This window comes from Protopterus annectens, chromosome 3.part0 (genome assembly GCF_019279795.1).
Source record: "Protopterus annectens isolate FY-2018-M chromosome 3.part0, PAN1.0, whole genome shotgun sequence".
In the NCBI taxonomy this organism is placed as follows: Eukaryota; Metazoa; Chordata; order Ceratodontiformes; family Protopteridae; genus Protopterus; species Protopterus annectens.
In genome coordinates this window covers 377,808,055-377,823,781 of record NC_056731.1, presented here as the reverse complement: position 1 = coordinate 377,823,781, position 15,727 = coordinate 377,808,055, and the positions used below count along the sequence as shown (strand labels likewise).

At 35.9% G+C, this 15,727-nt stretch overlaps 1 protein-coding gene across 3 annotated transcripts in view; it reads left to right on the top strand.

The window, feature by feature from the left end:
* Positions 1-15,727, top strand: part of SPATA48 (spermatogenesis associated 48) — an 830,213-nt gene that overhangs the window by 495,567 nt on the left and 318,919 nt on the right. For 2 of the 3 annotated variants that reach the window (XM_044064826.1, XM_044064824.1), the window contains one exon: positions 9,624-9,665. The exons of the other annotated variant lie outside the window; for it this stretch is intronic. In XM_044064826.1, the coding sequence (XP_043920761.1) occupies positions 9,624-9,665 (42 nt within the window). The remainder of the gene's footprint in view (positions 1-9,623; positions 9,666-15,727) is intronic. 3 annotated transcript variants of the gene reach the window in all.

Sequence of the window (15,727 nt, the reverse complement as noted above, 5' to 3'; positions counted from 1 at the left end):
GTGTATAAGAGATCTAATTTCCTTGGTAAGCTAAGGATAATTAGATTTTATTCTAATTTTCCTGGATGGAGCAAGAGAGGTGAGGGTATCCAGGAAAATACTATTGAATTTGCTCACTGCATTATAAAGAGGAAGATGCCAAAGGAAGGACCAATCAATATTAGACAATATAGAATTAAACCGAGTAGAACTGAAGTCAGTAAGTTTGCTACAGTGTCTGTAAAGGTGGGATTTGGATGTTTGGTTGGAGTGCCTTCTAATAGAGGTAGGGAAATGGTCACTTAGGGAGTCTGGTGAGGTAGTTGGGCTATGGTAAAGGCTGGGGGAATTAGTGAGTATCCAGTCAATAGTGGAGCTGGAGGAAGAGTTCTTATTGAAGCGAGTGGGTGATGTTATCAGTTGATGAAATCCATGGAGGTTTAAACTAAATTGTGGAAAATCTGTTGTAAGTTTGGACCTGTCCATGTTGACATCTCCTAGGATGAGGTTTTCATAGTGTATGTTGTGGGAAAACCAGGCTAGAATATTTTCTTGGGTGGGGATATTGTTTCCAGGGGGGATATAAATGGAAGTGATAGTACATTTCTTATGTGGGTTAAGGTGGCAGTTAAGGATGAGTAGTTCAGATGGGTAGATGTCAGGGCTAGGGATGGTAACAGGAGAAAGATTTAGGCTGTCTGGGTAGAGGATGGCTACTCCACCCCCTTTTTTAGAGAATCTGTCACAGTGGTAGATATTATAACCAGGAGGGAGAATTTCATTGTTTGTGATGTGTGGTTTGAGCTAGGTTTCGGATATGGAAAGAATGTGAGGGGGGGGTATGGGCTATCCATGTATGCAGGCCAGTGATTTTATTAGTGAGGCTTTGTATATTTAGTGAATAGATAGGGTTTTGTGTACTGGAGAGCATGGGTTGAGTGGAAGAGAGTAAATAGAATTATAAGAAGAGTGGGAGGTGGAGGAAGTGTTTTGGGGTATGAGACTGGGAGGGCAGGAGAGGGGACTTGGGTTGGGGTGAATGCCACCAGAGAGGAGTATGTTATTTGTAACAAATAGTGTTGAGAATAGTAAGAAGTGGTTGTAGAGTTTAGATTTGGATTTGGAGTTGAGTGGATAGTTTTGACAAAAATGTAGTTTATGTAGAAGGTTAATAGGGAAGTTGAAGAGAGAGAAGGGGATATGATAAAAGATTAGGCAGAAGGAAAGGTTTCAGAGATGCTTAAGGTAGGGGAGTGTATGTGAGGGCTGGGTAGGAAGGAATGATAGGAGGTTAGTGTAGATAGGAGTATGAGAAGTGGTGTGATAAAGAAAATAGAATACATGGTAGAGTTTGTGAAAAAATAGGTTGTGGAGGGAGGGGTAAGGTAGAAGTGATAAGTGATGTATTGCAGGTATTTGGTGATGAGAAAGCTGGGAGTGATTCTAGGCAGGAAGTGTGTTGTGAGAGGGTGAGTGAACAGGAAGTGGAGGGAGTGGATAGTGTAAGTGTAATTGATGGGGTGGGTGGGAATGGGAGTAGGGTACAGGAGAGAAGTGACCTTGAGCATAGCGAGGGCGAATGGAGCAGGGCTACACCCATGGAGAAAGACACAGAAGGAAAGGAAAAAATCAGTAAGCAGGTAAGTGTGCCAGAGGGAGAGATGATCTAAGATAACTCTGAGGGAAGAGGGGTGATAGTTCAGAAGAGAAATACCAGAGATGGATAGAGGGGGGAATTAATAATTGCAGAAGGGTCAGCTCAGATTAGAAGAGACAGAGAAAGAGCCGATGGGGGGGAGGGGGGGTAAGGTAATGCAGACAGGAGAAGTGGAGGGAGCAAGGTAGAAGGAGAGACGAGGTGGCCTGGAGGTATGCAGCAGAGTAGCCTACACAGGAATAACAGTTCAAGTATCACAAACTAGTGCACTTAGCAGGACATACTTAGACAGTCTCTGATAACTGGCAGGTGACTCCAACGGAGAGGACTTGACTATAGGTTATTTTCCAGCCAGCTAGGTCTGTGGGCTTAGCAGGATTGAAGCTATTACTAAGCTGGAAGAAAAAATACTAAGAGAAGGAAAGGTTAGGGGGACATGAAACCCAAAGTATGTGATAGAAAGAGCAGTACAAAAATTTTAGTGTGTATGGGAGGGGATATTGTATGTAGAAAGAAGTGGGGTGAGTGAGAGAGTGAAAGTTGGATGGATTTAAGTGACTGAGATCTAGAGGTGAAAGGAACTGGTACAAGAGAGGAATGAGGAGGAATTATGGGTGCCAAGGGGGAGACAGCAGTTTAGATTCAGTGGGTGGAGGTATGAGGTGAGTATGCAGACAGAGTGAAGCTGTTGATGAAAAGCTAAGGGCACCAAATGGAGAGAGGGAAGAGCAAGAAGGAGTAAGTAATACAGGACTAATAACAGCTATAACAGTGTAAACAACATTGCAATTGGAAGCAAAAATTGCAGAAAACAAAATACAAGTAAATTAAGGTACTCTCAGAAGCAGATGACTAATAAAACATCAGTAGCAGGTATAATGGCCTACAGCCTCTACGAACAACAGAAAGCTGCATCTTCATATACATATTCCTTGCATATTAGTGAACACAGTCAATAGTCATTACACAATACTTAACAGTATTTGACAAAGTTACTCAGAAGCTACACTGATAAAAGCAGTTCTGATTAGCATAAAGTACAATTAAGGCAGGTAGGCAGTGGAGCAGTGTATATTACATTATTGAAGTAGTACTCCTAAAACAATAAGTGACTGCAGACAAAGGAAGTCACTATATGTGTCTCAGTGGGAATAGTTTACTAAAGCGGTGTAAGTTAGATTATAGAAATTAGTACTCCTTCAAAATAAACAACTGCAAGCAGAGAAAGTCACAGTATGTCTCTCAATGGCAATAATCTACCATTAAGGCACTAAACAGTGTCGGTTACAATATTGAAACAGGGCTACTAAAAACAATAAGCGACTGCAAGAAGAGGAAGTCCAGCCTTGCCATGTGTGTCTCAGTGTGAACTAGTCACAAAGGGGGAAGTAGTAACTAAAATTATAAGGGCCAAACAGTTAATACGCTGAAATACAAGCCACTAGTAGAGATGTGAAAGTTTTTAGACGTATGACTGTAATAATATTCCTACAAACAGTATCAGCAGGCAGTGATAGTCACTAAATGTATATTAGAGGAAAAAAGGCCATGAGAGGAGGAATAGCCATTAATTGTGGAAAAAAAACAATTATTTGAAGAAACTGACATGTACGTGTGGCTTAGTTTCTGAGATAAAGCAAACTGCAATCCAGTAGTAACATTGAAATGTGGATGACCGTATACAATTAACGGCAGGAAAATCATTAATTTAAACAGAAGTCAATTCACAAGGAACTAAAAAAGCTGATATTAGTGGTCAAAACAGTCACTGATTAGCTTTCCAGAGCTATAGTACATGTATAATGCATTTAGGCAGTTGTTAGTAACGCAAAACGGGTTACGGCTACCAGAGCCAAATGCACATACACAAAAAGAAGATGCAATGTCTTTAAACCAGATTGATTTCTGGGAGTTATCCTTTAACCATAGCTAATCTAAGTAAACAACTGAATTGGTTAAGGGCAAGACAAAACAGCAGAAAAAAAAACATGAAAAAAAGACAAAAAAATCAACTTGGAATATCTGTCTTTTTGTTTTTATTACTGAGATAATACTTCAGCCTCTGTTATGGCTTAGCCACTATTTTATAGTTACAGCCATGTAATTATCAGTGTAGGCTGTATCTTACATATCTATAAGTATTCCCTTATGCATGAATGGAAGATGTTGTTTAATGCTTTTTTGTAATCTGTCCATGCTATAATTATATTTTTCAATTTTCTACAGCTTACTGTGACAGCTCTGTTTAATAATAGATGATGTTTTGTCCCATATGACATTTTTATTACTTTTTTGTTCTGTAGCTATGAATGAATTTTTCCTAGATGGCTATAAACTCTAGCTACATTAATTATAGTATATAATGTATATATTGTTGGACAGCAGGTTACTGGGATTGTTTGAGGAATACTGTTTTTCCTGTTGTTAACCAGGTTGGTCAGTGTTTGTTTAAGGTGTGCATATTGATAATTATTGCTCAAATCTAAATCTTTGTGTTGAGATGTTAATATCTTTAGCCAGAACTTAGGCACTGCATCTGTGCCTGGGGTTTTCCATTTAGGAGCGTTTCTTTATTGATTCTCAATTTCTGAGGACGTTACTTCATCCCATTTCATATCCTGTCTATTAGAGCCCCTTAATGTTTCTTTTAACTATTATTTTCATTCAGAATACTTATGTTTAACAGAGTCTTCATAAATTCCTCACTAAGATGTACCCGTTTCTTCTGTGTGTGTGTGTGTGTGTGTGTGTGTGTGTGTGTGTGTGTGTGTGATGTTTGTATTCCTTTAGCTTTGTTTCACATTTCTCTATAAAATATTTTTGAGTCATCAATGAATTGCTTATTTTATATTTATCTGAGCATTTTTCCTCTTTAGTTTATTTATTGGAAATAGTGTATGGTAAATCCTTGTCTGTTTTGATACTGTTGCCTTTGCCATATCTATCTTTATAAGAATTCTTGATTTTCAGTTCTCTTTTGGTTGGTGTCTTATGGTTGGTGTATCTGGAGCATTTCTCCCCGGGCCTCCGCTGAAAACAGGCTCTGTGGAACCTAGTCGGACATTCCCGGTCAACAAATGTTAAATAAAAAATAAAATTAATTTTCTATATTCATTTACCAGTGACACTTCTGGTTTTCTCTGTTGAGTGCTTCCATGGTGGCATTCTGCTGGTTACCTTCCTTTCCTTTGTTACTCTACAATTTTGAGGTATACTTTATTTATCATTGGTTTAGCTGCACAGTAATATATCCTATTTAGTTCTGTTATACCTCATGGATTGCCATTCACAATCCTGATTACTGTGTTCATCTGTTTTACCAATCTTCTGAAATTTTCTGTCTTATTTATATTCTGTAATCTATTTCTTCGTCTATCCTAATATGTCTAGCCATTTGTATTAAATCAAGCAGGCATTCCCTTAGATCATTTTCTTCTAGACTGATATCATCTGCTTTGCTCTTTATTTCCTTTGAGTCTTGTACATAAGGGGCAAAAGTATTGTCCTGTGATACATCCTCTTCAAATGCATCCTGCTTCATCTGTTGTTCCTCCATAGGGGGAGCCATTGGTCCATAATGCCCAGCATTACCTATTTCAGAGTTGCCTCTGTTGCCTACACCTTCCCTTGCTGTACAATTTTAAACTAGACGTTCATGTGAGCCTCCTACTAGAAGGCACCAGAGTATCGCCCTGTGCCATACCCTCTTCAGATGCATCCTGCAGCACCTGCAGCTCTTCCTTCTGGGGAGCCACTGGTCCACCATATTGCAGTGCTGCCTTATGGTTGGTGTATCACTTAAATTTCTGTTTGCTTAATTTATACTTCACTAATCCCTCTTTTTTACAGTCCTCCTTTGTGATCTTACAGGCATTTCTAGGGGAGGAGAAATTTGCCATATCTGGGTGTCTTTGCCTTTATTTCTCTTCAAATATCTTTGGAGCTGATGTTTTACTTTTATCAAATCTCTTTATTTACCATGTCCGTGTTTCTTTTGCAAGCCTTTCAAAAACCTCTGGTTGTCGTTTATCTTTTCTCACATCTTCTGCCACTTCTTTTCTAGGAGGCCCAATGTTTCATTGTCTGCATAATGTTTTCCTTCATCTGTTGCATTGCATTGAGGAACTTAAAAATGTATCTGTACATTTTGACAGTTTTTTGGGCAAGTAGTTTTTCTTTGTAATTTCTCTGTTGCTCTTGTTATGTATTATCTGACTGGAAATTCTGGGCAACTTGCAAAATAGTAACAAAACATAATTTCTTCTTTATCCTTTACATTCCATTTTATAATCTCATTGCCTTTTTCTTAGCCTGTCAGTTTGTGTTTTTTGTAGACTACTACTTTTTTTATTCCACAGGGGGCCCACCCTCCTGCTGAGCCTGGTCTAACCCTGTGGTAGGAATGCTTCCATGTCCCGAGGATTCTACATGACCTTTTTTTCACAGTCCTGGCACCAGTGCTTACACCAGGAGTGGACATTTGTTTTTGTTCTGGCAACTGTGCACCCAGTGTTCTTTTTTGACTTGCCTTTCATTATGATCTATAAAATATAGTCTATATGGCAGTGTTATCTTGGTGAGATTAGGGAAGATCTCATTACTGGCTAACTTGCATATCTCTGAATTACTTCTTATTGTCACCCTTGCTAGAAGCACATTGTGGCAGTAATTACCTCTACCAAGCTATACATCTCATTAACACAGTCATCCAACACAGACACATGTACATACACACACTCACATTCAAACATTTGCACACACACAATCACAGACATTCCTTTATGCACACAGATATCCACTCAACATCACACTCCTACATGTACCTAAACAGACTTACAGATACATTAAAATATTCACCCACACACATGCGCGCGCACACACACACACACACACACACACACACACACACACACACACACACACACACACACACACACACACACACAAACACACTCCTTTTCCTACCTTACTTGTTTGGCAATCAACCAGGCAGGCACACACACACATGCACACATGCGCAAACAGTCTTCCTACTACATTCATAGTCCTGCAGACATGCACATATACACACACTCACACACACCCTGCCACTGCCTCTGTGCTGAACTTTACCTGCAACATATCCTCTCCCATTGACATCAGTGGATGAAAGAAGCATTTTGGCCAAGTTAATTTTCACAGCCAGCCATGCCGATTTATGCATTGAAGCAATTTTCTCAATAATTTCTCAGCATAAATGGATATCCATTAGCATTTCCAGGGAAGAACACACAGTTAATTAGCATTAGCCACTTCCTCAAAAATACCTTATTATCCTGTAGCATGGCTGGCAGTACTTCCCTTCATGTTGAGTCTTTCAGTCATGGAAAATCACTGCTGAGGGTTGGTATCTGAATCAGAAAATGGTAAATTAGGTGTTGGTTGTTGCTTATCAGTAACAGGGTGCTATACATGGAGTTGGATACTTCAAACTGAATAGCCTACAGCAGTTCATATATGTAGTTTGTTTGCAGATAGATCAGTGTGGGTGACTCCACATCAACCAGCACACCTGTTACCAGTGGGGTGCCACAGTGTATACTGTTTGGTATATACTTCTCAGAAGTTCAGCTCAAAATTAAAGGGTTGTGGCTGACCAAGTTTGCAGACAACTGTAAACTAGGTGCATCATTGAATCCCCAAATGATGTCAGTATACTCCAGGATGGTCTCACACAGACCAACGACTGGTGTATTAGTCACGGTCTCAAACTCACTGCAGAGAAATGCATCGTCATTCCCTTCAGCACAATGTCCCTTCACACTATCAAATCAATAACAATACCCTAAGTACCCATGAAGTGGTATGGGACCTGGGCTCACAGGTTGACCGCAACCTTAACTTTGAGCCTAAGTACCCACGAACTGGTAAGAGACTTGGGATCACAGGTTGACAGTGACCTTAACTTTGACCACCATGTGTCTACCATTGTAAGGAAAGCTTTCCATGCAGCTCACTTGATTAGTAAAGGCATCTCCTCAAGAGCAAAGAAGTTATAACCCCCCTATATTTGGCACTTATCTGGCCCATAATTGAGTATAACACCCCATTCAGTATATTCTGCACTAAGCACTTACAGCAATTAGAGAGCCCTCAGTGGTTTCTAACAAAGAAGGTCAAGGACCGCCAGCATGTGTGTTACACAGACTGACTAAAATCCCTGTCACTATACTCCGTATTGTATAGACTTCTTAGGGGAGACATGCCTGGCCTATGGAGCAACCCAAGAACCAGACCTAATGAACTTACTGCATATCTGTAAATCAGATGGGTCTAGAGCTACCTGTTCCAGGGACTTAAATATGACCTGCACTTTAAATAGGACATGCTGGAGGGACAGATTTATTTCCCAGCAACTGCCACATCTTTAGAACAGGTTACTAATTCATGTGAAACAGAGCACCTCTATGGCACTGTTCAAGAGGAACCTGGATGAGTGGATGGGGCACATTAAATTCTTACCGAGGATAGTGCCCACAACCCTCCTGGACATGGACAGTCATCACTAAATGCAATCTCGGGTATTGACTAGTACCTCTATGGTATTACATTGGGTTGAAACAGCTAGAATTAAAATGACCTCTGGGTCGATAGCTTATGATCCTATGTGCTCCTAGTGGGAGCTTGTGTCAGATGATTCTGAGCTTGTTATAACTTGTTATCTTAGTAGTACTTGTGGGATCCATTTCTTGATGCGGTATACTGGATTTACACAGCAACTGAAAGAGCACCACAAAGCAAGTTGCTAAACAAGTTAAGCAGCCCTGGCAGGTATATCTTGGTGGTATATCAGAATAAGCTATGCCCACAAAATGTTCTCAGTGGATAATAGTTGAAAGAGCCAACTTGGAAAAGGTACAGCAATTCAGAATCGTGCCTGGTGTTTTAGTGTTTTATATGCTTTTACAAATGACATAATTTTTTTCTAAAACAATTATCAGACTTGGAGAGCACAATGAGTAGATGAAACTCAGTATATTTAGAAGTATGGTTAGACATATGGCATAAATTAATTTCACAGATGTATAAAACAGTACATCTGTGAACAACAAAAGAACACACGCAAGTACATTGCTGGAGAAATTAATATTGTTAATCTATACAAACAGATGAAGAGGCTACCTCTAGATCTGTGTAACATTCTACATACCATATTTCTACAATGTATGAAGATGTTCTAAAACATAATGAAAAAATCATATAAAAATTGTTAATTTAACTATATATCCATGGAAGATCCTAAAAATATCTTTTGGGGCATAGTGGACTACAGGACAATAGCATCTTTTGGAAGAGACTTATGTGAAGAAGGAGACTAATTTGAAGACAGAAGGTTACCTTCCCAAAAGAAAATGTGAAGAAATATGTTTTAAAAGAGCATGGTGGTACAGTATAGGAAATGTTATTACTCAAGGATGTCAAATGCAGTGCCATAGTTAAAAGGCATACAGCAATTATTGTGTCAGGAGGGAGCAGTAATGGTATGAATTAACTCTATTCTCATGCCTATCAAAAATAATGGCATGGGCATATTTAATGAAATGGTAGCTCCTTATCTTCTCTCAGAATTTGTTTCTTTTTTTTTTTTTTTTTGGAAGCACATTAGTGGAAACATGGTGCAAAGGGTGGCACAAGAACACATGAATTTAATGGAGAGGAATTCAGGGTATGCTTTAACAAAATTGATGTTCTATGTGACCCATTTTCTTCACCAGTCAACATGACTAATAAGTAATTTTTAAACTATATGTTTGCATACTCTAATTTGAATTGAATCTATAGTGGCATCATGAGTGTTCTTCAGATATTACAAATCAACAATAAATATTTGGTGTTGTAGTGGTTGAATATATTTATCCTGTCAGTTTATCAAGAGACTTGGATTGTATAGTAGTTAATTTGTTAGTGGTCAATTTTGTTTCTAATTCTCTGTGTATCCATTTTGTAGTGTAAGTCATTTTCCAAGAATTCATGAAATTCCACTTTACAGGTAAGCATCCTGTTACACTTATTACTGCTTCTTCATTATAAGAGTATTTGTATGCAAAATTCATTGATGGTATGTAATAAAATGCAGTGTTACTGAAAGTAAAAAGGCTGCTGAGAAAAAGATAACATTTCCCTTTATGCATTTGAAATTTATTTGAAGAATAATGCTTGTTCTCCAAGAAATTGTTACTGTTAGTGTAAATACAGACTACTTGTTTCAATTCTACAAGCACAATTTCTGTTAAACACTGTTATGTTAAGCATCTGAGTCGTGCTGAATCCATGGCGTAGATGGCTGAAACTCTTGGCTATAACACCTATAAGCCAGATTTGATTAGTAACTTGAATACTGAAGAACTTGATTGGGAAGGCAGAGGAAGAAGAATAACAAGTCAAAGCTTGCTTGCCTTTTATAGGGTTGAGAGTTGGGAGCATGTACCCTTTAATGCACACTCTGCCTACAATCTCAAGTGGAGACTTGAGATGTACAGGAGTAGTGTCACATACAGAAGCAGGTGACATAACCTTTCCCTGTCATTTTCCAATTTTTGGGATTTTTTAGGCATGTGCAGGGGAACAGAAGGGTACCAATAAACCTTTGGCTGCTTGGATGATGGTCACACCTCAGTTGTTTCTTCCACAGTTAGAGAATAAATGGATAGAGTCAAGGCAATTGGAAAGATGGTCTGTTTTATGGGAAAGCCAAAAAAAGTACCTGAGTCAGGTTAATTTTAATACTTTAGTGGAGACAGTTGGTTCCATTTTAGCATCAAAGCAGCATATACAAATAATAGTATTATATTCATACTTGGAGAGAAAAAACAACATTGAAATTTGGTCTGTTTTTGGCGTGATGAAAGTTTGAGTAAGCAAATGAAAATTGAGAAATTACATTAACTTGTCATCCGTCAACATTTCAAATCTTTATGTGGAATCACAACAGGAAGAATCATTACATGTTTACAACATAAAACTTGCAACTGTTGATTAAGAGTTGTACTGGATAAAGTTAAGGATGATACTGATATTTTTTTAATTGATGCAACCTAGCCTAAACATTGTTGCATGTGAGAAAATAAACAGGGTCCAGAAAAAGTATATGGAAAAAAGAAAGAAAAGAATGGAGCTGAAAAGCTAAACTCCTCTTTAGGTCCATAGGCAGTTATTAGGCATGCAGTCATGAAGACCACTGAGGAGCCTGACCCAACTTCTCAGTTGTCTGATCTCACTGGTTGGATAAGTGATCTGCTCAGGGTCACATAATAGGCAAATGGAGGCTGAGGTCAACAAAATCTAAATTACTGGAAGGAACTCATTAACAGAATATTGCCTTAATCCTCTGAACTGTAAGACTAACCTGGGATTTACCTTAGATATCTGCCTAGGATTTATCATAGCTAAAAAAAATCCAGTGAAGTGTTCTGGAACCATGAGTATCTGCATAACTCAATTTATTAAAGCAGGTAAAACATTTGCATAAGTTTCCTCAGGCAAATACATAAATGATCACAACCACTCTTTAAATAGCACATAAAATCACATAATCAGATTTATTATGTAACATCCTGCGAGAATATGCCAAATATATTAAAACAAGCATATATAAAAGTATATAGCAAACATGAATAAAAATGGTATAATATATAAATTAATCATTCACTTCATATTATTATTATTATTATGCAAAATCTTCAGCACAGGTTTAATACTTACATGTTTATTTAAACCTGTGAATTGATATGCTTTAAATCTGTTGATCAATTTATACTGTACATTTTCTGTTACCATCTTTATATTCCCTCCTCTTATATCCTCCAATACAATTATTCATTCTATGGAAATTTATTGTTATGAACACTCGGTGCAGAGCTACTAATATCAATATGGTATGTGATGTATTACCTGCTGAAAAATACCATGTTCATATGTCAATATTTTAAACAAAAAGATAGAGTTGCCATGTGAAAACCAGTGGTTAATACTTCTGGAAATGTAGTAATGACTGTATGGGAAATAGAACAAGTATTTTCTCCATGCAGTGAGTTTTTTTAAGTGATCTAGTATTCTATAGAAGATTTGTGGATGATATATTTTTCATATGGAGAGGGACAATGGATAGTTTAGATAATGTTATACTTTATCTAATGAATACAGTTGATTTTTTGAAATTTAAAAAAGAAGTGAGTACTGAACAAATAAACTTTCTATTTATATTATTTATTTATTTGTTATTGTTTACCAGGAAATTCTGACCGGGTAACACCCATTTTCACCGGAGGCTGGGGGAGAAAAGCTCTATTTGCTTACACAGCATTCTACTAAGTTCCAGATAAAGACAAAACTAGTTAAATTTCTATTTACATTTATACACATACAGTATAAAAGTAAGTATGTATACATGTAAGAATATTGTAAGGAAAATAGAAACCAAGGTGTATAGAAAGGATGTGAAGAAGAACATATACCTACACTGTACCAGCATGCACCCAACTTACATTTAATAGTATAATAAATAGTCAAATATTAAGGGTTGCAGGATTGAATATACAAAATGTTGTTATGGAAATACAACTGGAGGAAATGTCTAGACATTTTAAAATTGAGAGCATAATAAAAATAAATTAAATAAAATAAGGTGAATATGGTAGCTCTGAGACAAACAAGAACACAGCCTTCATTCTCAGAATAAGTGGTAAGATTGAAAGAAGAAAGTAGAGGTACATCAGAAATAAATGTACCTTAGCTTATAACAGACAGAAAAAAATACAGTATGTTATTAAATATTAAATAATTTAACTTAAATGACTAAGTCATAGAGAATGATCCTAAATTTTGTTATAAGAAATCATAAACCTTAAAAAATAGATTGCTATAAGAAGCAGGTTAGCTATATTAGATTGAGAAAATGTGAGAGAACTGATACTCAGCTATGTACAAAATGAAGTTTCTGAAAATATATCAGTAAAAAGAAGGTGTTTAAATTATTGTGTTGTTAAATGATTTTTAGAGTTAGGACATTTTCTGATGGTGATAGTAAAAACTTGATTTATATTGCCATCTCTTAAATTGTAAAGCATTCTACATAGGAAAGATAAATAGGAAACTGAAAGAGAGGATAGAAGACTACTTGGATGTCAGAAGAGGAATTGAGACAAATGCACTATTTAAACAAATAAGAAACAGTAACCAGGAGCATAAATTATAGCTTGCAGTAATCCAAATTATATTGGTGGATTTAATAGGAGGAGATATAAAGATGGTAACAGAAAATGTAGACTGAAAATGGATATGGACCACTAGATTTAGAGCATATCCACTCCCAGGTTTAAATGAATGCGTAAGTATTAAACCTATAATGAAGATTTTGTATAATAATAATGTAAAGTGAATGATTCATTTATACATTATATCTTTGTCTATATGATTGATAGATATTTTATAACTCCTAATATAGTTGACATATTGCTAGCAGGATTTGACATTATCTGATTATGTGATTTTATGCTCTATTTAAAAAGCAGTTATGATTGGTTTATGCATTTGCCTGAGGAAGCGTATGCATTAGTTTGTACTTGTGTTCATAAACAGTGTTACATGTACATGTGGTTTTAGAACACTGCATTGGATTTTGCTGTTTTGTTTTCTTTTCTTTTTATATTATTTTAATTTGGTATTAAAACAATAGATAAACAAATCAATTATAAAACAACCATCTCCCAGGCTATATTAACCACAGTTAAGCCATGGCACCATAAAAACTCTTAAAATATTTCCACAGCAAATATTGACTTTGCTCATGTACCAGTCCAGGCTAAATCTATTCCTTACCTACCAAATCTCATATTCTAAACTCCATCTCTAATTTTTCTTTCTTCTGCACTTAGTACTCTACACCTATCCTTTCCACCTTATTCATTTTGACTATCCTGCTAATCTGCTATTTGTATATTACTTGCCATTCAATGATGTTGTTATATTGTTAACTAATGTTTTGTTACATTGTTTATCTCTTTTGAAGTTTGTTAAAATGTAAAATGTTAAATTATGCTTTTTTTTTTTTTTTTGCTGTGGGGGTTTTCTCCCTGGGCCTCCACTGAAAATGTGCTTCCATCCGGTCGGACTATCCCGGTAAACAAAAGTAAATAATAATAATAAATAATATTTACATAGGTCTACAGCTGATCAGTACATCAAAGTTGTACATAACAACAATGAATATATTTCAAGAAAGTCTTTAAGTTTCTGCCAAGATTTATATAATTGTGTAATATTAGAAGTTATCATCTTTATGGTACTGCAAACTATTTTTGCCATACTAATAAATTCAACACTAGAGAGAGTAACTTTACTTTTCCAATTTTTTGTAATTTCTTTTATGGCTATAATAAAAATAGATCAAAGAAGAGGCACTTGGATGTTTGGAATTATTTCAGGAACCGGAGCATTAAATAAAACTAAAGATTTAGAAATATTATATTTGTCTGACCATAAAGTTTGAATGAAGTTAATTTCTTTCCAAAAAGGGGAGATGACTTAATATTCATATACCATATGCATCCAGTCAGCTACTGTTTCAGAATCACATCTCCAGCATTTGATTCTATGTGATTTATACATAATTGTAACTTTGTTAGGAGTAACTGACACTCTAAGAATTTCCAAGTGAAGATTTTCCAGTATAATGAAGAAGTAGTTTTATCTGTAGAGTTTAATATTATTTTCTTGTATTCTTCAGAGAGGTCTTCTTTATTAATATTTGAAGAGTAGTTCCAATAGGAATTGTTTAAATATGTGAAATCTAACAATTTTATAAATTTGTGACAGTTATGACTTTTTTCTTTGAATTATTATTGATATTTATTAATAATTCTAATAATTTGGAGAACGATTTCTTGTGTAGGTTAAATATCTTTTTAGTCTCTGTGTTCAGAAAGTCTCTAAATATTTGCAAAATTAACCAATTCTCAGCATGTTGATTGTATTTGGACCTTAAATATTCAATAGTGTGTGTGTGTGTGTGTGTGTGCATATATATATATATATATATATATATATATATATATATATATATATATATGTGTGTGTGTGTGTGTGTGTGTGTGTATATATTATTATAAATGTTCAATAATAAATGTTTATATATATATATATATATATATATATATATATATATTATTTAAGAATTGATGCAATAAATAAAGTTACTTTGCTGTTTCGGTATTGCATTTTGTTGGAGTTATGAGTTTCTAAGCAATCATTTGTATATGCAGTTGGAAACATAGAAAATAGTAAGTCTTTAATACAATGGTTAGAATATGTCAATGTTTGGAAAGAGGAAATTAGGTTATTTAAATAGGGAAGAATTTGAAAAGAGGGTGTAGTTCCATTTACCCAAAAATCTTTTAATAAGCAGATAAAATTATTTGGGACTATTTTTTATGGCTGGTTGTGATATATTTATTATTTGGTAATGATATTTCTTGATGTATTTGTTTCCATTTTGAATCATAAGATGAATTTATTCACAAGTCTATAACTTCTACACTTGTTGAAGTAGCATACAGTTGAATATCAGGCAGTCCTATTCCACCATTATCCCAACCTTTTCTGTGTCAGTCAGAGGAAGCTCTTGGTTTATTAGGATGCCAAAAAAATTAAGTAGAATATTATTTATCTTCCTCATCATTTTTTTTGGTGGAGATAGTATTAAAGATTGTAAGAAAAAAAGCAGTTATGTACCTACCATAACATTCCATTTTTGTTGTCCTTCATCTCATCTTCCTTCTTGCTGGTTGGGTTTGGAGCCGATATTCTGCTTCAACTCGGCCGATTTACTATAGCTTGAGAGCTTTTACTGGCTCGAGGCTACCCCTTATCCCAACATACCTAGCAGCAGCTACCCAGATCTCGTTTGTAATAGCTCACACTTAGACATACATAGTAAAAAACAATTTATACATCAAGGTAGGAAGGAAAGAGGAAAAGACAATGCATGGTTAACTAACCTAGTATGTCAGCAGGAAACTTAGCCAGTGTAACCAATAAATAACTCCTCTCGAACCT